The sequence below is a fragment of the Megalobrama amblycephala genome, linkage group LG8 (assembly GCF_018812025.1).
Source record: "Megalobrama amblycephala isolate DHTTF-2021 linkage group LG8, ASM1881202v1, whole genome shotgun sequence".
Lineage (NCBI taxonomy): Eukaryota > Metazoa > Chordata > Actinopteri > Cypriniformes > Xenocyprididae > Megalobrama > Megalobrama amblycephala.
In genome coordinates, this window is record NC_063051.1 from 33,224,669 (window position 1) to 33,249,749 (window position 25,081).

Genomic DNA, 25,081 nt, shown 5'->3' on the forward strand with positions numbered 1-25,081 from the left:
AAACTCACTATGACTGTTATCTATTTCTAAAGTAAGCTACATAAATGTATGTGACAAAGTTTCTGCGACAGCTCTCTGACACGATTCGTCAGTGTCCGAATTCCTCGCTTCATTTCGTTCACTCCTTGCTTAGTGCACTTAACCATAGACATTATGCACTTCACTGCCATGCATTATGTAGGCTATGGATTCGAGAATCAGTAAACAAGTGAGCATTTCCGGACACAGGAACAGAGTCGACACCGAGAGTCGATTCCTGTGCTGGAGTCGACTCCCCATCACTAGTGGAAGTGAATGAAACTGTAGCATAACAGAGGAATTGAGCTATGAAAAGAGTCATTTAACGACCTGGAAGAACCATCAGTTTCTGACTATAAAGCACCTTTGTTAACAAAGGGGTTCACAACTTAATACTAAATCGTTGTTTAGTGTTCAAATGTACGATACTTGCAAATGCAAGGATCAGTCTCGGGAGAAATTCTTGATGGTTCGGTCCGATGGTGCTGAAGTTGTAATCAGCATCTTCTGTGTTAAATGAAGAAATGACGACAAACTTGCACTGTTAATTTGACTCTGTTCTGGTAGAGAGAATTGTGCATGGCTTGCTTGTGATGTCTCGATGAGAAAAAAGTAACCGTGAAAGTCATGGTACAGTACTGGTGCAAACTGATTTTGGTTTTATTTCGATAAATCATACAACCCTATGGTCACTAATGTTGCTGGTTCCTCAGGGGCTGCATCATATAGACACTCTTGCATACCTTCTCCCAATAAGGGCATGCTCTCCTTATTCTCACATATGTGAGTATATGTGAGTGGTTGGGTGTTACTTTTATATTTTCCAGCATTATAACCATTTTCTACTGACAGCTGTGCGAGTGCAACAGCAGAGATATCTGTTGATGAAGACATCGAATTCTTTCATCTCTGTTCTGTTCATGCATGATTACCCGCTCCCGCTCTCCGTAGGGTCTGAGCTCTCATTAATGATTCGTTCGTTCAGATCGGGGAACAGACCAACAGCCTCTGCATCTGTGCTAATTAGAAGCTCCTGATCTCTGTTAGAGATGCTATCTGCGGCTATGCAAAGCCAAGAGTTTCTGATAAGAACATGAACGCTTGAGAGAAAGACAAGTCAAACATCGCTAAGTCATTTTCAGTTTCTGTACTTTTTCCCATGCATACAACACACATAATGGCATGCGTGTTTAGGGCTGCACGATTAATTTTTAAAAAATTGAATTTGCGGTATGGCCGAGTGAATCATGGTACTGTGTTCATTTACACACGTGCAGCTTTTGATGCAATGTTTTCAGTGTCTTGAAGTGGCTCGGTTTGCAGTAAATGCTGCACTAAACACATCTCTGCATCTCTTTGAGTCACTTATAACCTGCATTTGGGATGCAACATGCGTCAAACATATTCCCAAACTTGCTTATAAACCGATTTTGTTCAACAAAAGAGAAGTTTTAAGGGCTTCCTGTGGCAGTGTTGCCAAGTCCGTGGATTTCCCGTGGAATTGGAGAACATTTACACTGTTGCCGCAGGTTGTTTTTTTAGTCTGTGGGTTGAAGCGACCCCAACCCCCGAACTCGATTTTTTTATCTCCCCAGAATACGATTTTTACATTTGGGCTAGTTTTGTTGCGCAACCCTGTCCTGTGGTTTTCCACCAAAATAAAAGCTGGTTTAATGTTGAAAAAATAAGAAATTAAGACATAATTATTAGTATTGTAATTTTACAGTTGTAATGTAAAATAAAATGATTATTATATTTTCTAAAAATATTGAATTTTTTTTATATTTATATAGTGAAATATAACAGTAATATTTCTTTTTTGTTTAATATTAGTATTTAGTAAAAATAATCATCATAATCTTTTTTTTTTTTTTTCAAAATTGTGCATTTTTGCATCTTTGTTTCAGTAAATAGTCTGGACAAATTCCTTAAAAGAGCAGGGAAATCTTGTTTTCCATGATGTGTCCCATTTACAATTTTTTTTAAATTGCTTTGGCACAATTTTCATAAGCAAGTGTTACATTTTTTAAAACTCTTAGTACTAATATCACAACAGATCATCAAAAGTGCACTTTTTTCAAACATTTCGTTGTGTCTTCAATTGTGTTAGTACAATACACAAAATCACAAAGTATCTTTTTCACGACACAAAATAAGTGTTTAATCTATATAAAAGTTTCATTCACAGTAACTGTGCATGTGTGTGTATGTGTGTGTGTGTGTGTGTGTGTGTGTGTGTGTGTGTATGACACAATTTATGAACATAGAGCAGGATAGAGTTGAGTACAATGGAGTACAGTCATTGACTTTATAACATCAGATTGATCAGAGATGCATCAGAAGAAAGGAGACAGATGACATCAAATTTTACATTACACAATGTATGCCATGTGGTACTGTAAACAGATTACCATGGTGAAGACTGCCACATTACTGTAACTCACCCTAATAAAGGTCGACTACAGTATTCAGTCATATGGTACAGTGAGAACATTTACTGAAATTGACAGCAAACTCTATCCTACATCAAAACCTCATGACTGTGTTATACTTCATCACACCTTTTGATAACACACTGAACAGATACCATTACAAACATTATGGGTTTTATGTTACATAAGTTATGTAAGTGTATTTTCTAATGTGGCATCTGTATCCTGTGTTACTGTAATTATTTCAGCAACTGTTGTGTTTCGGTGATTAAACCAAATGTTCTCATTACATATTTTTGAAACAATGATCATGTAGAATGAAAATATATACACCTGTAATGAAAGCATGAGATCAGGTTTTGAAAGAACGACTAGCTGTGTTACAAGTGTGATCAGTTTGGAGTTTTGTACTAAGAGTTTTGAAAATGTACGCCTGTAATGAACTGTAATGTCTTCTAATGGAAATGAAATGTGTAAAAGACAGCCCAGCTGTCTGTTGTATATGTTTTTCTGCCTGGCTTGTTTCCTTTACCCAGAGGCAGAGCAGCCTGCCTTTTGTCTTCACCACTGTAGTTCCTCTGACTGGAGGTGGAACGGCCCGTCATTGTCAACCATCTGTTGACAAAGAGCAGCTTCTGTTTATCTGTCTGTCTTTCGGTCTGCCTGTCTGTCTGCTTAGTTGTCGTCTAGAAATGCATGTGGCGTAGAGGAGGTCATCGACTCAGAATCAGTGTGGCTAATGTCCATGTCTGGGAAACTCACACTCATTGTCTTGGTTGTGGTTTGGGGTGGATTCACACATTATTCTCTGTTTGTTTGTGGGCAGGAGTGAGTATATGTATGTCCAATGAGTCAAAATTTAAACTGCATGCTTGTGTTCACTAGCAGTGGTTTTCTGTGTTGATTTCAAACATATATTTCAGTGGAATAATATTTTTGAATTCTGTCTTCCAAGATAAAATTCTAATGTCATTTTTTTGTAACAGCCGATGTGCAAAAAACGTGCAACTGCATGTCAACTTACTGGTTAAATAGTGTTTTTAGGGCAAGGGTATTTTTCATAAACTTTGGGTTAGGGCAAGTTGTCATGTACATTTATTCAATTAACTCATTTCACTTTCTTTTTTGGTTTGTTACCATTTACTAGGGTTGTTCCGATTCCGATACTAGTATCGGAAATACCACCGATACCAGAAAAAATTCTAGCATCGGTATCGGCGAGTAATTAAACTCATGTACCGATCCGATACCATTTTCTTAAACAATATCTAGTTGTGCCCGCTATCTTTGCTTAACGCAGCAAATTGGAAATCAATTCTTCTTCACGGCTCAGAATGCAAACACAGGAAGTTGTGCTGTGTTGTCATAAGCAACCACTGTTTAGAGCAGCGAAAAAGTGAAAAACAGGGTTATTTATTAGAAATAAAACTGAATAAGATGCTAAACGAATTAATTTAAAGCGAATCTGAAGCCTACCTTTCTCATTCGGCACTGTTTCCATTTTCGAGACGAATGCTAAACTATTAGGCTATTTATTATGTAAGCTTTGTACTTCACTCGCATTATCGACAACATCCTTCACATAACAGCACAGTCAGGCGGTGGTCACAGGACAGCAGATTGTATTACAGAATTGAATTGAGCAGTCTAAACTTTTATATGTTTGGTTGATTGTATTTTATTTTAATATTTAACAGCTGCGATATCAAGTAAGCAATGCAAGAATTTGTGTGCGCGTGCATGACGCGCCGGCGCGACCACTGGAATGATTTTTCCCTAAACTGTACTCCGTAATTTATGGTTTATGGTCGTAATTTAAAAGCCAGACATAATTAATACATTTACAAAAGACATTTAAATAATGAAAACAAGCAGAATGTCTGTTTCCTTTCCTAGATCGTTGGAGTGCGCCACAATGAACCACTTTCGTTTTGTTAATATGTAGACCTAATTATATGGTGAAATATTTTGCGTAGCCTATAGGCCTAAATATTTTATATAGGCCCCTTTTGTTGTATATGCGTTATGTTAGCCTATAGTTTTTTTCTGAACTGCTGCATGTGCGTGATGTGGCTGTGTGAACTCTTTTCGCTGGTTTCAAAACGGACAACAAGCTGCATATTAGCCTACTTGACATTCATTTTCACTTAAATTTAGGCCTTAATGGTGACATATATCATCGGAAAAACTAATGCCAGGGCATTGCCATTGTAACTTACCTAACCTATGATGACACGACAGCTGAACCTGAGCGCGTCAGCTCATCTCACTTTAGAGTGTAAGCGCGGGCATTTCACTCACGTTGGATGCGTCAGCGTCACATTTGCATAGGCTGTACTATTTGAATTCATGATTGGTTGACTGCCAAATCAAAATATTAAATAGAACAAAATGGTTAATGGCCATTTCAAATGAGCGTTTCTGTTCAAAACGATTAAATCTGATTCAGTTTCCGTTTCTGGTTACGTTCCGGTCAAAATCTCATTCGTTTCCTTGAACCGGTTCAGAGCCCTGCACCCAGGTATCGGATCAGTATTCGGTATCGGCCGATACCCTGAGCTCAGGTATCGGAATCGGTATCGGGAATGGAAAAGGGGTATCGGAACATCTCTACCATTTACATTTAGTCAGAATTGCGAGATATAAACTCACAGTTATGAGTTATAAAGTCAGAATTGCGAGATATAAACTCAGTTATGAGTTATAAAGTCAGAATTGCGAGATATAAACTCAGTTATGAGTTATGAAGTCAGAATTGCTAGATATAAACTCACAATTGTGAATTATAAAGTCAGAATTGTGAGAAAAAAGTCAGAATTGCAACATATAAACACAATTCTGAGAAAAAAAAGTCAGAATTGTAAGATAAAAAGTCGCAATTACCTTTTTTCTTTAGCGGCAGAAACAAGCTTCCATATGCGTTTCATAATTGTATTACTGTTTACATTTGATTTAATAGCAGGTTTTTTTTTTACAGTTTATTTAATTGCATTGTTACAACCTACTTTATATCTGCGACTATTAGGGCATGTTGAATAAATCTTTTTTTATTTTTGAAAATATTACTGTAAATGTTAACCAAAGGTGGATGTGTCTTCTGGGTCATTTAATGCTTGGGAAGTAGGCTAATATGTGACTTTCTGCTGGAGCTGGTGATTGTGTATTGAGTTTCCTCTCTGAAGCTGAGGGCTTATCGATCCATTTTCCAATTATTAGTAGTTAACTTCATGCAGCTGGCCATAATTCAGTCCAGCCCTTACATAGAACAGCGCTCTACTGCTGTGGAGAAGAGCAGGCGGACACATCTGAAATGACATCAGTGCCCATTGTGCTGTGTGTTATTGCATTTACAAACTATAACGTGGGAAAATTCAGTAAAGCACAAAACACATGGTCTGAATCTTTCATGCTTCATTTATAAATGTTTCTTTGCTATCTTTGTGAATGTTTCATTTCATTCTATCCATTGTATGAAATGTCCAGGCTGATAGTGAGATATTTTTGAGAAGGTTTTTAAAATTTTATTTTAAGTGTAAGATGTATTTAAGTGTAAATGAATTGTTTCTGTCATTTCTAATTGAATTAAAATATTTTAATGTCAGAATATAACATACACTGAAAAAAAGGATTTTGGACTTCACTTCAATGCTCTGGAATAATAAAAGGTAAAAAAAAAAAAATCAGGCTGTTTTGTGTCTGAGCTCTGTTTGTGGGCATCTGTGAGTGTTTGGGTCTGAAAAGCCACCCATAGGTCACCCTAAATGTTTCGACTTTCAATAGTGAATGGCTACATGAAGATTTTGTGTTTTATTGTTGTGTTTTATTGTTCTGTAACTCTCACAAGCAACTGGGACATATAATCTGGGATCGTGCTGATTTGTGTCTGCCTGCCTTTGTGTGTGTTTTGCAGGGTTCTCGAGTGTGGGTGAAGCATAAAGATCAGCTGGTTCCGTCTACAGTGAACTCCTGTGGAGATGGAACCGTGGTGCTCACCACCGACTACGGGGAGGTAAGACTCAGCAATCTGTCATAACACACACACATGTTGCCCTTTATGGCTGAATGGGTGTTGTGTGAGTCAGAGATTACACTGGTTTGGTATTATGCTCTGAATGTCATCATAACAGAGCTGAGGAGCTGTGTGTGTGTGTGTGTGTGTGTGCATATGCATGTTTGTGCGTGTGTATGTCTGCCAACTGCTCGTCTGAGGCTAAATCAATACATTCACCCTTCCATAAACGTTCATATGAAAGAGACTATATCATATAACCCTAATGTACTCCACCATTCGACATGAGATTCTGGCCTGTTTTGGTGCAATATGATTTATGCAGAAAAATAATCACAGGAAACATGAAAGAGAGAGACAGAGTTGAAGAGAGAGAACACTCTGCTTTTAGTGCAGACTCAGAGTTATCCACTAATATATGTTGTCATGGTAACAGGGTGTCCTTTGAAAGGTGATACAGCTGGGAAAAAATGTACCATACCTTTTATACAATATACAGCTGGTATGCAACAATATCATTAATTATCACTGAAAAATACCAGTAAATAAATACGATAACCTCAACTGCTTGATTGCTTGTATCATATATATTATTGCCCAGCTCTAGGGCCGGATTTACTAGCAGCTTGCGCCAGCGCAAACCCTCTTTTGGTGTCTTTTGGTGTCGGGATTTTCTCATTCCCATGGTTGTGAGCAGATGGATGATCATAAATATTCCACTGTTCTTTCTTTTGCTGCACTGTACATGGTACCGTTCCAAATTACAAACTGGAGAATAGAGATTCATTACATTTCACCTTTGAGAGATTTAAATTGTTATAGTTTTATCAGTGTAATGAAGTCTGTGCACCAACCCTTTAACTTACAGATGTCTGTTACAGTTGAGTGGGCAGAACTGCCTCTGCTTGAAGATTTAATTGTAATCAAACAGTCGCATTAGCAGTTAGACTCCCACACAAACACACACACAGTGCTGATAGAGGTAAGTAGTTTTTGACGGCTGTGTGTTGTTGGTAGAACTGTGATGTCAGGCTAATAATAACAGCTGTGCTGGCCTGGATTCAGCTCAGAGAGAGAGACTGCACAGCAGGGAAGGGTTATCTGTATGTACAGATGCATACTGGAAGCCTGTTTGAATTTGTGTTTTTGTCTACAAACATTTCTTTTTGCATGTATGTTTATTCATGTGTGTGTGTGTGTGTGTGTGGCAGGGGTAGATGTCATCACAATTTCTTTCAGGTAAACATAAACATAAAAGAATGACAGAACTTTGGGTTGAAATGAACAGTGGAAGAATTTACTGCAGTCCTACATCTGTCATCTTGATCTAGAATGATCCTTAAATATGACTTTGTTGTTAAATGTTAAGGTCTTTCTGATGGAGACCCTAGTACAAAAAAAAACTATACCAAAATCTATTTACATAATAAGTGTACTTCAAACCCATTAACATATTTATTGACATTTCACTTAAGACTTAATGATCACTTGAGACTTACTTACTAAAATTATAATTAAACTTTATTTATTGCACAATGCACATTATGCAATATTATGGCTAAAATGTGTTTTAATATCAATGTTAATAAGGATTGTATGATCACTGTATAATATCTTTAAATGCAAGATATTTAAAGTGTACCTGAAGTATACATGCAATAGTTTCACTTTAACACAATCAAATATACTTCAGTATATCTTTAGTTGGATCTCAGCACAATTAAAGTGCACTAAGTACAAAATTTGCTGTTCCAGTTTAACAGGCTTTAAGTATACCAGTTTATATGCCAAAAGTACAATTGCAGGGTATTTTTATTTAGCACATAAATATGTAAATGTATTTGTAGTATACTTAGCTGTTACAGATCCCTTGTCTCCCTGGACTCCATATCCCAAGATCCTCCTGTTCTCCTCACCTGCACTCACTTCCCTTGTCAGTTCCTCATCATCACGGATCACCTGCACCTGGACTCTATTGTCAGCACTCCTATATATTGCACTCACTCCCTGCACTCCTTGTCCGTTCTCTGTTTATGTTAGACGCTTGTTTGGTGTACTCTGCCTTTGTTTATATTAAAACCCTGTATGTTTGTGGAAATCCGTTATCTGCCTCATCTCTACACCACCAGCCGTAACAGAAGAACGGACCTATACCGACCGGATTTTTCCACAAAAAAAAAAAAAAAAAAAAAAAAAAAAATGGAGACTTTCCCCGGCTCCCTGGATCCAGCTCCTCCAACGCCTCTCACCTTGACAGCCAGCGATCGCCTCATCGGGCTTCTGCAGGTAGGTCGTTCGCTGGAGAGGTATGTGGAGGAGTTTGTTGAGCTCGCTTATTTGTCTGACTGGCCTGAAGCAGTTTTGATCTCCCTGTTTTTGGATGGATTGGATGACGACACTATCCGTTTTGATGAACCTGTTTTTCGTTTCTCCTTAAGCGAAACTATCAATTTAATTTTGTGTTTAAATGGCTCCAAATTCTTCGTGGACACGGTTCAGGATAAGTGTTGTCGTCCAGTCCATCCAGAAACACGGTGGGCCGGGCCAGTCAGTCAATCTCCGTCTTCCTCCGCATACCCCTCCAACGAACTCCCTGCCTGCCCCATGCTGGACCCACATTCCTCTACTGGGCCCAGTAAGCGGAGGAGGAGGAAGAAAGCGGCTCCAGTCTCTCCAGAGCCCGTTCCAGTGTCTCCAGAGCCCGCTCCAGTGTTTCCAGAGCCCGCTCCAGTGTCTCCAGAGCCGCTCCAGTGTCTCCAGAGCCCGCTCCAGTATCTCCAGAGCCCGCTCCAGTATCTCCAGAGCCCGCTCCAGTGTCTCCAGAGCCCGTTCCAGTGTCTCCAGAGCCCGCTCCAGTGTCTCCAGAGCCCGCTCCAGTATCTCCAGAGCCCGCTCCAGTATCTCCAGAGCCCGCTCCAGTATCTCCAGAGCCCGCTCCAGTATCTCCAGAGCCCGCTCCAGTATCTCCAGAGCCCGCTCCAGTATCTCCAGAGCCCGCTCCAGTATCTCCAGAGCCCGCTCCAGTATCTCCAGAGCCTGCTCCAACCCTGTGCACCATTGAGGTGGCCTGGCTTATATAGACTTTATGGACAGAGCCAAGCTCTCCAGTCTCCGCCGAGCAAGCCGCTCCAGTCTCCGCCGAGCAAGCCGCTCCAGTCTCCGCCGAGCAAGCCGCTCCAGTCTCCGCCGAGCAAGCCGCTCCAGTCTCCGCCGAGCAGGCCGCTCCAGTCTCCGCCGAGCAAGCCGCTCCAGTCTCCGCCGAGCAAGCCGCTCCAGTCTCCGCCGAGCAGGCCGCTCCAGTCTCCGCCGAGCAAGCCGCTCCAGCCGCCGCCGAGCCCTCGGCTCCAACCCTCTCCGAGCCTGCCGCTCCAACCCTCTCTGAGCCTGCCTCTCCAACCCTCGCCGAGCCCTCAGCTCCAGCCGCCGCCGCCGAGCCCTCAGCTCCAGCCGCCGCCGCCGAGCCCTCAGCTCCAGCCGCCGCCGCCGAGCCAGCCGCTCCAGCCGCCGCCGAGCCAGCCGCTCCAACCACCGTCAAGCCCACAGCTCCATGCTCCACGGCCCTAAGGCCCACTCCTGCCCACAGAAACAATCCCTTCATCAGACTTTTAAAGAATCTCCTTAAATTCCCCATGTATTTTTTGGGGGGGCCTAGTACCCGTTCCGGTACCTGTGGGTGGGGAACTCCTGGGCGGGGGTTCTGAAGCGCCAGAGCCCACCAGGGCACCACCCTCCAATATGACCCTCCATGGCAGCCCGCTGCACCTGACCCTCCATGGCAGCCCGCTGCACCTGACCCTCCATGGCAGCCCGCTGCACCTGACCCTCCATGGCAGCCCGCTGCACCTGACCCTCCATGGCAGCCCGCTGCTCCTGACCCTCCATGGCAGCCCGCTGCTCCTGACCCTCCATGGCAGCCCGCTGCTCCTGACCCGCCATGGCAGCCCGCTGCACCAGACCCGCCATGGCTGCCCACGGCTCCAGACCCGCCATGGCTGCCCACGGCTCCAGACCCGCCATGGCTGCCCACGGCTCCAGACCCGCCATGGCTGCCCACGGCTCCAGACCCGCCATGGTTCATGGATCCGCCCTGGAGACCTCCGTTCCTGTCCGCTCCTCTCCCTGCACCTGCATGAGGTCTCCAGGGCGCCCGCCCCCCCTCCCGGTGTCTCCATCTACGGCGCGAGGTCGCGCCTACCGGGAGGGGGAGTACTGTTACAGATCCCTTGTCTCCCTGGACTCCATATCCCAAGATCCTCCTGTTCTCCTCACCTGCACTCACTTCCCTTGTCAGTTCCTCATCATCACGGATCACCTGCACCTGGACTCTATTGTCAGCACTCCTATATATTGCACTCACTCCCTGCACTCCTTGTCCGTTCTCTGTTTATGTTAGACGCTTGTTTGGTGTACTCTGCCTTTGTTTATATTAAAACCCTGTATGTTTGTGGAAATCCGTTATCTGCCTCATCTCTACACCACCAGCCGTAACATTAGCACAAAATAAATGTATTTTAAATACATTTTAGTATATATTTGTTTTACTTGGGAATGCACATGCGAACAGTATAAAAATTTACTCCCCCTCATGCTGTCTCAAACATCAAAAATCATACGATTTTCTTTCATCAGTTGAACATAAAAGAAGATATTTATGAAAAATGTAAGTAGGGTCCAATGCTGTTTTTGACCCCATTGACTTTCATTGTATCGGCAAAAACTGTTTAAATAACTTACAGAATAAAGCCAGTCATATAGCTTTGAAACAACATGAAGGTGAATAAATGATGACAGGCAGAACTTTGTTTGGTTGAAACTGCAAAATAATTCTCAGAATCATAAACAGTTGTCAATTTTTTTTCATTTTCACCTTTTTTTAACATAGCGCTTTATACAATACAGATTCTTTCAAAGCAGCTTTACAGTAATAAACAGGAAGGTAATTTAGCTGTAAAGCAGCTCTAAAATACGACAATAGTGTCATTGGGAGAAACCAGGCTCATTCAGAATATTTAATCCCGTTCCTTCTGCTTGTAGATCTGGAGACATCATGTCGGAATATGGAGGAAGAATGTGTAAAATACAGTAGAAAACACTTTTAAGTATATTTTTTCCCCCACCAAATTAACTGAAATGAACATTTGAAAGAACTGAATCACTACTGCTGAACCCAAGGTAGGTTCCAGAAACACATTCAAATTTTCCTCCTAGGTTTTATCTAAGGCTACATTTCCCAAAGTTTCCTGTGCTGGTAATGATAATTCATGTCCTGAACACCAGAATGCTTGTGCTGACAATATTCAGTAGCATTCTCTGCAGCAGTCTAAACCCTCCTCCATAAATCAATACACAGATCTCACCCTCTGCTGGGTCTCAAGCAGCTTCTCCAGAAAACCCCAACACTGTCTCCATGGAGGTCTTTCACCCATTGTTTTAGCCTAGAGCTAATCTGAAGGATTCAGTCCAAAAGGGTTGAGAAATTGTTTTCCATTTGTGGGGGATTCGTTTTGAAATGGCAACCCTGTTGGAGAATGCTGAATTTTTTATGTAGATTTAAAGGGATGTTATAGCACAGGGCTGGATGCACACCAATTTCTCGTTTCTGATGTGGTTAATAATTTAGTTAAGTATGGGTGTGTAACCCCATTCCTGCAGTGGTTCTGACCGAGTTACCGAAAACAGAAAGCATGCTATAAATACATGCATGATTGTGTGTATTATACATGCGAGAGTGTTTTTACAGCAAGCACAAAATGTTTTCTAAACATTGCATTTTTAATTGCAGTTAGGTTCTGTCCAATTTTAATGTTACATTAAAAAAGTTGCCTAAAAAAGCAATACCCGGCCTTATTAGGGGAATTGGGTAAAAGTGTTATCATAACCTTTTCATGACGTAAAAATGTTTTTGTAGTGTAGTTATGCTAACAGGGTCTTCTGACTTTGATTCCGTCATAGTAGATTACATTGTAGGCCTTGTCCTTTCAGGTTGAATTTGAGGATGTGGAAAAGGTCACTTAAAATGTTGGTGATCATAATGTTGCCTTTGTCCATTCAGGTTGATTGTGAATGTAAGTGAAAAAGTTTGTATATTTTTTAGTATATCAGTAAATCTAGTGAGTTTTCCCAATATTTCTCTGTATTATTTGAAAAAATTGTGTGTGTGTGTGTGTGTGTGTGTGTGTGTGTGTGTGTGTGTGTGTGTTTGGGGGGGGGTGTATACCCTCCAGAATATTGGTCAGTGAGTATCTCCTTCCTACCATTCACGCTGAGGTGAGTCTTCTGCTTCAGTGCTTCAGTGTGTGTGTAAGTTCACCTAAAGCGTTCACAGGTTTGTTATAGGATAAGAACTCTGAGGCACAAATATAGACTGTGACCTAAATTTGAGAAGTTAACTGTAAGAGTTCACAATCAACTCTGAGCTACAGTGCTCGAAGGCTTCTCACCCACCCCCTCCTGAGATCTCCTTTCTGTGTGTCATCATGTATGTAAGAGCTATTTCTAATTCATTTACATTGAGGCACAACATATCAGCAGATGTTGACTCTAAGCTTGGCTGATGGGATGAAAATGTAAAAAGATTAAATCATCTTTTATTGGGGACATCAATTAAAAAGTGTAATGAAATCAATTGCATTATAATGATTATATGCTAAATAATTAATAGAATTGCAAAGTTCAAAAGATTGGGGTCAGTAAGATTTTATTTTGAAAGATTTTAAAGGGTTAGTTCACCCAAAAATGAAAATTCTGTCATTAATTACTCCCTTCATCGCTACATACCCGTAAGACCTTCGTTCATCTTCGAAACACAAATTAAGATATTTTTGATGAAGTCCGAGAGGTATATGACTTGTCCATAAACAGCAGTATAATCAACACTTTTAAGAGATTGTTGAATAAAGTCGTTATTTTTGTTTTCACCTTATAATATTAAGGTTGGACCACAGCAGTCGTGTCGACTGTTTTAAATGTCTTAAGTACCTTTCTGGACCTTGAAAGTGTTGATAATATTGCTGTCTATGGACGAGTCATATACCTTTCGGATTTCATCAAAAATATCTTAATTTGTGTTTCGAAGATGAACGAAGGTCGTACGGGTGTGGAACAACATGAGGGTGAGTAATTAATGACAGAAATTTCATTTTTGGGTGAACTAACCCTTTAATATTTTTATTCAGCTATGATGCATTCAATTGATGTGACAGTAAAGACATTTATAATGTTACAATAAATAAAATACTGTTATTTTGAAGCTTTCTATTCATCAGAGAATTATGAAAAACACTGTTTTTGCATAATAAAACATGTTTCTTTTGCAGTAAATCAGCATATTAGAATGATTTCTGCAGGATCATGTGACACTGAAGACTGGAGTAATGATGCTGAAAATTCAGCTTTGCCATCACATGAATAAATTACATTTTATATTAAAGGCGCTCTAAGCGATTCTGAGCGGAGTAACTTCCTGTTGACGTTCGAAGTGTTGTCAAACAAAACAGAGGCTAGCTAGACCCTTCCTCCTACTCCTCCTGGCCCTCCCCTCCGTGCTTCCTGAAACAGTCATGAACGCGCATTTAAAATGTAAGTAGCTTGCGTATTGACGCTGCTTTTCGGTTATTGGCTGGAGCATGTTTATGTTAAGTGGTCCAGGCTGCACCAGTTTGTTTTTATTGCAGTTTTCGGAGCTTGTGGCGACTACAGAGACCGCGTTTTTTTACAGTGTGTTCAGGGGACAGGCAGCTAGCGCATAGTGAGGAGATGTTTGCGGTATGTGACAAAAAAAAAATTGGGCCTAAAACGCGTCAAATCGCTTAGAGCGCCTTTAATATATTAAAATAGAAAACAGTTATTTTATATTGCAATAATATTTCACAATATTGCTGTTTTTACTATATTTTTCATCAAATAAATGCAGCCTTGGTGAACTTTTGAACGGTAGTGTTAATATTTGGCGCAAAAGATCCCCAAAAGACCCCATGTTAAAATAATTCAATCACATTATTGTGACAGATGAAAGCATTGAATTGACTTTACAAAAATAGCTTTAGAAATCCAAATATTTATTTCCATATCTCTGAACATAAGTCTGTCCTACAGTCCACAACAATCTAATTGGTCATCAATCTGTCTGAGGTAGACCCATAGGACATTCACACAACAACATACATTCTGAGATGTATGTTGTTTGTCTCTGTGCACTGGCAGACAGATGTCTTTAACTGTTATGTCACATCTCACTGTTTTTAATTCAAATTTAAAAAAATGCATCTCAAGACCCCTGCGTTGCTCCGTTCTGACATGCTTCTGTTTGTCTATAGGTGTGAATGTAGGTCACTGGTGCATAGTCTCTCTCTCTCTCATGATCTTTTTTCAGCTTTCGTCTGAATCATGCAAAGCAGCTTGAAACATCAAACAGATTTGCAGGAATATCCATGTGCTGAGGGGAGAGAGGCAGAGCGGCTGTGTGCTTGTGTGAGTGGGTGGGTGGATGGAGAAAATGGAGCATGAAGACCTCCTCATCTCCTCTTTTCAGCATCTAAACTTACAATCATCACAGACTCACAACCAAACCACAGCGTCTTGGGGCTTATTGCTTTTATAAAATGGTTCTTCCATAAAAATATTTATTTTAATACTGATGTAGTGAGGTCACAGGTGTATGATTGTAGAGTAATTTATAATGGCTTCGTACTCCGCTCAACCAATCAGAATCAAGGACTGGAACTATCCATTTTATAAAAATACTGTAACCCACAGCCTAACACTAACAGAAAACTTTCTGCATTTTTATAACTTACAACCATTTTTACAAATTAGGACGTGCCCAAAAGGAGGTTTTGGGAAATTTTGTCAGGTTTTGGTCAAGCATATTATGTCTGTAATTCTGTGCTCTCTCTTCAAAACACACACTCAGATACACTTAAATGATGATTTATGTCATTCTAAATCAGCTTTGTTTCTTTATATTTCTAATGTTTGATTCTGATCAGGATTCTGGAAGGCCAATGTCATTACCGTCAGTTGTATTGATTTGCAGCAACTTGTCTCAGCTCATAAACTTTGACCTTTCCTTCCCTCCTTCAGTCTGTCGACCCTAATTAACTAAGGCAAACATAATTCTTTCTCTGTCATGCCCTCTAGTGATGGTATATATGTACATGTACATGTGTGTGCACTTAAATAGACTGTGGCTGATTTAATGGGTTTGAATAAAAACAGCTCATAAATCCATACCTGAAGTAAATGGCACGCACACACACACACACACACACACACACACACACACACACGCGCACACACACGCACACACACACACACACACAGTGGTTGCATTGATTTTTAATCTATCAGACTCAACTCTCTCTTCATGGACTGTGCTGTGATCTCTGGTTACCATGGCAATGGGTGGCACAAGAGTTAGTTTTCAGCAGAAATTAAATAGAATGCTGAAAAGAAGAGAGAGATAAGCTGCGTCCGAAATCGAATACTATATAGTATGCAAAAAACAGTACGGCAACAGAGTAGTATGTCCAAATTCATAGTATTCGAAAAACAGTAGGCGAAAAGTCCCTTAATGACCTACAACTTCCGGTGAGATTCTGAAGTGCGCATTCAATGGACACTTTAATATCCCATGAGGCCACAGGAGAGGATTTATGAATGGAGGTGAAGCAACGTAACTGACGCCGGTAGGTCATGTGATAATGACAACATGGCCACAATATGTCCGAATTGCATTCAAACTACCCCCATTCATACTATATAGAACATACTTTTTTAACAGTAGCGAAGTAAGTTCAAATTCAAATGTAGTACCTATTCTGACAGTACGTGATTTCGGATGCACCTCTCTCCCCTTTGTGTTGTCCAGTCAAATAAAGCAGAGAACCTTTCAGCAAAGTTCATGTAATATACATGGATATTTAAGTAGAAGTGTGTAATCTCTGCTACAGCATCACCAAATGGATTTTATACCAAAAATACTTCATCTGTCTGCAGACCCTCAGTATTTACATTTTTTGAGGAAATCAACATACATATGGCTTAATTATAGTTGTCTGCTGACTTTTGTTTATGGTATTCAGCTGCAACAGAATGTTTTGCAAAAAGACACAGAATAAATATGTTTCATATCTAAATGTTTGACTTTTTTCCCATATTGGAATTCGATAATAATCGGAATCGATAAGCAGAATCGAAATTGGAATTGAAATAGCTAAAACTCAAATGATACCTAACCCTAGTTCTATCCATCGGTTTTTGATTGGATGGAGGCAGCTCTGTATGCAAGTTTGTAATCGAGAAAGGGGTGGGGTTTTAGAGGGATCAATAACTGGAGAAGTCCAGAGAGAAATAAAAATGACAGGCTCAAAAAAAAAGAAAGATACAGTATGCATGGATGAATCGTTCACAATAAGATCAATGACATGAAAATATGTGAATTTCCATTTCATGCCAACTATAAGCTGTGATTGGAGAACTTTATAATTGAAGAAATATATAATTTTATACTTTATACTTTTAAAATTGAACAAAATTACTTCAGCTTTAACATGTTGCTATCTCAAACAATGCTGCATATTATTACACATGCAAAAACATGTTTAATGTTAACTCCTGCACACAGGTTCACTGGTTAACATTTATCTTAATTGTTAAGGGTTTAATTTTTGCTGAGTTTAAATAGGCCAGACTGTACTCTGCTTGGCAAAATGTCTGGTGTTTTTGTCAGGAAGTGCCTGTTGGGTATAAAGGGTAAAGAAAGGCCTCAGCACGCTGAAACTCTGTGGAACAGAAATGCGGAAACCCTGCTGTCTGACTAATGCATTATTCAACTGCAGGCATTCCCTTAAAATGGCCCTGGCAGGATCCTCTCCCCTTTTGTGATGTACTACTCATGCATCTGTGTATATATCTGCGGACTGGGTATGTGTGAACTCTGTTTTGTTAAGCCCACTCTGTCTTTCTGTCTTTCAGGTGGTGTACTTGCAGCAGGCAGAGGTGAACAGGGAGAAGGTGTCCCCTATGCACCAGAGCAGCATTGATGGAGTGGAGGACATGTCCACGTTGGCAGAGCTTCATGAGGCCGCCATCATGCACAACCTTCATCAGCGATACCAGAAAGACAACATCTATGTAAGAAATGTACAGACACTTGACCTCACAATGCTCCATGAGACCTCATCAGGGCAATTATTATATGCTACAACTAAAAAAAAAAAAAAACACTTCTGTTAGCTGAAATAAAGTCATTTATAGGTTTACAATAATTCATGTGTTTCAGTGTCTTCAGGTTACTTGTCCTGTCCTCTTAAAAACAGTAAATGCCTCTTAGATATCTTGAAATCTCCTCTTCCCTCAGATGTTCTTGTCAAGCCATATGATATCTCTTCTGCTGTTATCTGTCTCCCCATTAAAAGCCTCTTTAACTTCTAGAGGCCAAAAGTGAATGATCCTTCTGAATGTTAATAGCGCTGCTCCACTGAGGTCATCAAACTGGTAAAATCGCCAAATGAAACTAAATACACCACGCTTAATTTAAAAACAACAACACAGAACCTCTTCCACCCAATGAGTCACTAGACCAACTAAACTTTTGACTTCACCACTGACATTTTTATTTGTTGTATATATAAATCATATAGGCATTATGTATAGCCTTAAAAATTATTTTAGATGTTAATATAAACTCTGGCAATGATTCCTCAACTGATTCCTTATCTATACTATCTATACTGAAGCTGAAGTACACCACTGTTCAAAAGTTTTGGGGTCAGTAAGATTTTTTTTAAAAAGGGACCTATTACGCCCCTTTTCACAAGATGTAATATAAGTCTCTGGTGTCCCCAGGATGTGTCTGTGAAGTTTCAGCTCAAAATACCCCACAGATCATGTATTATAGCTTGTCAAATTTGCCCCTATTTGGGTGTGAGCAAAAACACACAGTTTTTGTGTGTGTCCCTTTAAATGCAAATGAGCTGCTGCTCCCGGCCCGCTTTCCAGAAGAGGGCGGAGCTTTAACAGCTTGCGTTTCGGTTGCTCAACAACAACAAAGCTGGAGAATCTCACGCAGCCAAAATGAGGATTGTCAGTAACTGTGTTCAGCCTGACATTTAGGAGAGACTCAGGAAGAAGTTACAACTTTTAGAATGAAACTGGACGTTTCTGAATGATGCTGTGATTGGTCTAATATGCTGTGAATGGTCTAATATCTTTTCCAAAATGTCGCTCAGACAGAAACGCTCCTTTTTAGCAACCGAGCTTGCCCGGGTAAATTTGCAGGCTATCCAGGCTAATGAGACTCTAAATAGTGTTCTGTGCTCGTCTATGCAGCCAATGACAGAGCAGTTATCATGCTTTGCTCAAACTTTTACCATGGTGTTAGAACTGGCACACCGTTTTTGCTTGCAAAAAACAAAATGATGATGCTGTGGGTGGAAACGTGCAGATTAAGGGGCGTTTACATTATAATTAGATCCCTTTCTTACGTCACTAGGGGAGCGAAATCTAAGCGGTTTGTTTTTTCACATGCTTGCAGAGAAAGGCTTACCAAAACAAAATTAATGGGTTGTCCTTTTTCACATTTTCTGGGTTGGTAGATGCACCGCTGACCCGATTATAGCACTTAAACATGGAAAAAGTAAGATTTTCATGACTGTTCTTTTGAACTTTCTATTTCTTTTGATTCTATCAAAGAATTCTGAAAAAATGTATCACTATTTCCACAAAAATATTAAGCAACACAACTGTTTTTAACATTGATAATAATAAGAAATGTTTCTTGAGCAACAAATCAGCATATTAGAATGATATTTGAAGGATCATGTGACACTGAAGACTGGAGTAATGGTGCTGAAAAGTCAGCTTTTTCGTCACAGGAATAAATTACTTTTTAAAATATATTAAAATAGAAAAAGGTTATTTTAAATTGCAATTACAGTTCACAATGTTAGGTTTTACTGTACTTTTGATGAAGTGAATGCAATATTGGTGAGCATTAGACATTTTTAAAAAACATTAAAAAAAATCTTACCAACCCAAATTAAAATTTTATGGTATTGCAATAGAATTTGTCTTCAGACAAGAGTAAGAAAGGAATGATTAGTCAAAGCTGTGGCATTGTGGTAGGACACATCATTCAACACATTGAGCCGTGGTTCTAAACTGGACTCTGTTAGTTTGAGTCGAGCTTATCATTTCCTGATCTTGTTCCCCCATCATTTCCTTTCAAATCTATACATAGGCTACTGACCAATAAAAGAAAAAACAGGGATCTATATTCTACATGAAAGTGTTACAATGATTAATGTCAATATCATGGACTTCACCCTATTATAATATAAATCATTACAGGTTTTCACATTTTCACCAGGGATTCTCTCCACTTTTCTTCATGTCAGTACTTTGTGAAAAAGTAGGTCAGTTAATGCCTAAGTGTTCACTCCGTCTTTCCTGTGTAATCAATCCAGTGTTGTTTTGTATTCTTAATTTTAGGGTGGACAGCTCTCTGACTGACTGAGAGAGGAACTGGAGTTTCCTGCCTTAGTTTAGCAGAGTGATATTAACTCAAAACATCTCAGCCTGAGACTGAAAGGAAACCCTGTTTGATTAAGGAAGTTTCCTTCTTCAACAAAAACATCCGAAGCCTAATACATCCCAAAATGGGTTTTCAGACAAAACTGATGTGATGCCGTATTTATTAAAATATTTACTGTAAATGATAGCCTGAGTAAATGTTCCATTGTCTGCTTTTATTTCCATTGTTTAAAGTGAGTTTATAAGATTAGATACCAAGATGTTTATACAGTTTTTTGTAATTAGGGATTAGAATTTATGCTAAAAAATACTACTAAGTTTTAGTGTACAAGTGAATAACCAAATCCAGAAGCTGACTATTAACAATCAAACAATCTTACATTTTTAAAGTGAATGGTGGCCTTCGATGCACTAAAGTCCAAAGTATCCTTCGGCCGGCCATGTTTTGTGACGGTCCGCACACTGTCTGTGTGACGTAATTGTGTCCGCCTGGACGGTGTGGGTACAACAGTGCATGTGTGAGTGACTTGAGCATTTGCAAACAAAGTCCACTAGATAGTGTGCACACACCAAACAAGTCTTTTTGCGCTTACTGCTAAAGGAGTATACTTTGAAAAGCAAAGTAGTGTGAAGTATACCCGGGCCTTAGTGCTCTTATGTGGGTAATTCAACTCACTTTTAGCCTTCATATACGTATACTGTATAGTTAATCTAGTGTCCCTGCTATGTATGTCCCATAAAGCTGTTTTTTAATGAACAGATTCAAATCAAATTTTAAATTTGGTTTTATGCGCACTGTAGTGACCAGTAATCTGCAAGTAATAGAGCGGTTTGCGCTCTTTTTTCCGCTCAGTAAAGCACGATCAACAAACATTGCAGTCCTACTGTACATTTACTTGAGATAACACCAAGTATAGAACATTTATTCACAAGACGAACATGTTAATCCACAAGAAACAGTGCAACATAAACTGAAACTGACTGTCATAAAACGGTGGCCACTGATGTCACTGCCATTTTGTGATAGGCTGATGTGCCTCACATGATCCAAGTCAGCTGTTACGCTTTTTCCAAGAGCTATAGGGTCTTACTGATGATGTTGCCAAAGAGTGGGGTCATGTGATCGGGTGGCTAAGGCAAACTGGAACCTCATTGGTCTAGACAGAGAGACTGCTGGTTTAGAGTTGTAGCCTGGAGGAACTGGTATGACTCATTATCTGCATTATGATCCAAACATTCAAGCTTGACCTTTGCAAAATCCATAGAACAAGAGTCAGTAAATCCGTCTTTGTAAGGATTGACTGGGACAGAGACATGTATAATGAAACTTTTCAGCATGGTTGCACAGCTTTTACAGTATTTATCAGATTCTTTTTAATCTTCCATAATGCGGTTTTAACAAACCCAGAACAAGTGATAAAATGATGTAACTTAACCAAACACAAAAATATAGGCCTATATAAAAAATTTATTATTTAGTGTTATATATAATTATGTTATTTAGTATTCAGTGCTAGCTGAAATGAGAGATCTTAAAGGGATAGTAAAATTCAGTCCTTACTCACCCTCATAACTTTATTTCTTCTATGTAACACAAAGGAAGACATTTTGAAGAATGTTGGTAACCAAACAGTATGAAAAAAAAAATAAAAATAAATAAAAACTGTTTGTTTACCAATTTTCTAATAGTTTTTTTGTTTTTGTTTTTTAAAAAGGTGTCTGTTCTGCCGTTTTTTCTCACAATTCTGACTTTTTTCTATAAAACAATATCATAAAAAATAAAACACATTACAAAATGTACAGTTATAGCTCTGAATTCTGATTAGATGACATCTTCAAAAAAGTAATTATAAAATAAACAACTTACCTGTAAATGCAAATATCCACACATCAGTTGAATTCTTTATTAATAGAGCTACATTACTTGGCAACTATAATCTGCCTAATCAGAATCATATTGCATATCTCCCTGCTGTAATTTCATACATCATATTGTTTAAAACTTGTATTGGTATTTTACCACAGATAATTGGTGTTTTTAGAAGCACAGGCACCATTTATAAACTATCAAGTAATTGTATATTTTTCACTCCGGACTATGCATTTGATTCCGATAACATGATTGTCTGTGATGTTTGATATGCATACTGTATTGTTTCTTGTATTTTCCTGTTGTTATCAATCCCAGTGTCAGAGGTAATTACTTGCAACAGTTGTGAACAAGATCCGCCCTGTTTAGTTTACTGGACAAAAACATCGACAGTCATCTATACCCAAAACACATCATGCAGTCCAAACCTATTTCATAGTATGGTATAGTCCAATAACCTGCTCTAACAAGTCAGATAATGGCTCTATTGTTGTTTATCTTGATATATTTGTGCTGGTGATGAAATGGCAAGCCTTATGAGACACAGTATGATGAATAGCTCTAGTTTTCATATGCAATAGAGGAAATTATGAATGGATGTTTTTTTTTTTTATGATTAGCAAAGGTCAGTGTAATGGTTTTATTACATTTTATTAGTAGAGCTTATAAAACATATCTCTATCAGTGTCTGAAAATAGCTTATAATTTTCCCTGTTATTTGAATATAAAACTAAAACAGCATGCAAGGCTTTATTTGTCAGCTGTATTGTTGATCTTGCTTTAGACTGGAGATTTGTGTCATGTTGTGCTCAATGGAGTGAATGTGAAGGGGCTATCTTATCCCATCTTGGTAAATGGATACTGTAATTTACCTTTCCCAGGATGCATGCATTGGAGTTGATGACTGATAGCTAGTGGTTATCTGATTTATCATAGTGTTATCATAGTGTTGTGTCTGTTTATTGTTTTGGGGTAGGGCTGCACAACGATTAATCGTGATTAATCAATCGTTTGCAAAATAAAAGTTTGTGTTTACGTAATAAATGTGTGTGTTCTGTGTATAATAATTATGTATATATAAATACACACACATACATGTATAAATTTAAGAAATATATGCATGTATAAATAAATATATATTTAAATATATTTTATTTTATATATAAATATAAATATTTTATATATAAATATAAATTTTTCGGTAACACTTTAGAATAACTCACGCTATGAAGCATTAGTTAAGCATTAGTAAATAGTTAATTCATCATTTATAAAACATTAATAGACATTAGTAAGCATTTATAAATACAGCTATAAAAGCTTTGTTCTTGATTTATAAGCATATCTATAATGAGTTTAATAATTGTATTTTCATACTTTATTAATGATCAATTTATCATTTCTAAATTATGTATTACATTATTCACAAACCAGTAATTTAGGAGTTGTCAGTGGTTCATAAGATCATTTAGGAAGTGTAAGTAAATGATTAATAAAATATTTAAATGTACATTTATGCATCTTATTATTTAGACATATAGTATTAGTTACTCAGTGTGTTAATAAATGCTTGTGTGTGTTAAAAAATCATTTACTTACACTTACTAAATGAACTACTGACAACTCCTAAATAACTGGTTTGTAAATAATGTAATACTTTATTTAGAAATGATAAATTGATTATTAATAAAGTATGAAAATGCAGTTATTAAACACATTATAGATATGCTTATAAATCAAGAATAAAGCAATTATAGCTGTATATATAAACCACTTACTAATGTCTATTAATGCTTTATAAGTGATGAAATAACTATTAACTAATGCTTCATAGTGTGCAGTTATTATAAAGTGTTACCCATTTTTCTTAAATATACATATGTATGTGTGTGTATTTATATATACATAATTATTATACACAGAACACACACATTTATTACGTAAACACAGACTTTTATTTTGCAAACGATTAATCGCGATTAATCGTTGTGCAGCCCTAGGCGACTCTCCAGGTATCCAGGAAAATCTCAGTTTAATCTCATCACGGTGCCGTTGTTAAGATTAGCAAGTCATATTACTGCTGGTGGCCAGTGAGCATGGGTGTTGTTTGCCTCAATATATGGAAATTGCAATCACACACCTGCACATAAACACATTATAAACACCTGCATGTACTGATGCATTCAATATTAAAAGAGATGGATTTATGTTGTTACAGTGCGTTTAGATAAGGACACACATCATCCACAATCCTCTCATGGCCTACTGACCCTGACACAACCAGCTTCTGATGTGAAATATGACCTGATCACATTCTGATTGTTAAAGTTCCCTTTAAATTTCCTTTTATTTGTGGATATAAACTAAAATGTGCACTGATCACAAATGTTTCAATTTGCTGGTTTTATTGTTTTACTATTTGCTGGCTTTCAAAAGTCCTTAACTGCCTCTCTTTCTCTGTCTCTCAGACTAACATAGGTTCTATCCTGGCGGCTGTGAATCCTTATAAGCAGATCGGAGGGCTGTACGATCTCTCCGCAGTGGAGCTGTACAGTCAGCATCATTTGGGCGAGCTGCCGCCACATATCTTTGCTATTGCCAATGAGTGTTACCGCTGCTTATGGAAGAGACATGATAGCCAGTGTGTGCTGATTAGGTAAGCCATTCAAACATTTTTTTTAATTTAGTCAAGCAGACATACTTGCAGAACAAGCATGAAAATAAATAAGAGATTTTCAGTCAAATTTGCTCATGAAGTGGTAAATATTGATTGTATTCTTCCATTGTTTGGAATGAAAGACTTTATGAAGCATTCTTTGTCTGCCTTTTTTAAATCATTTGTTAAATGCTGTAATATGATTAAAAACCATGGAGAATCAAATCAGAATCAGAAAGTGTAAGTGTAAAGACTCGTCCACAAGAATGATAACTAGAATGATAACTATAGTCATAAAGTTTTAAATCTTTCCGCATAGTGACTCATTTAAACACCTATGATTGGCCAGTTGCGTTCACACGCTCAACAGACATGTCTGTGACTGGCTACAATGCTCAATGCTGCAAAACACATTGTAAATAGTAACCTTTGATGCAATGGAAGTAAATATGAATATAATGCTGTAATCAACACCTTTCACAATAAGGTAATAATAGTAGCAGCTGCAATCATAATCGTAATAATTTTTCCGATTGATTGTTCAGCCCTAGTCAATATTATTA

At 38.6% G+C, this 25,081-nt stretch overlaps 1 protein-coding gene across 1 annotated transcript in view; it reads left to right on the forward strand.

Annotated features, from left to right (window-relative positions):
* Positions 1 to 25,081, forward strand: part of myo10l1 (myosin X, like 1) — a 70,203-nt gene that overhangs the window by 16,673 nt on the left and 28,449 nt on the right. The window contains 3 exon segments of the mRNA XM_048200702.1: positions 6,361 to 6,459; positions 17,434 to 17,592; positions 24,331 to 24,518. Of these exon segments, the coding sequence (XP_048056659.1) occupies positions 6,361 to 6,459; positions 17,434 to 17,592; positions 24,331 to 24,518 (446 nt within the window).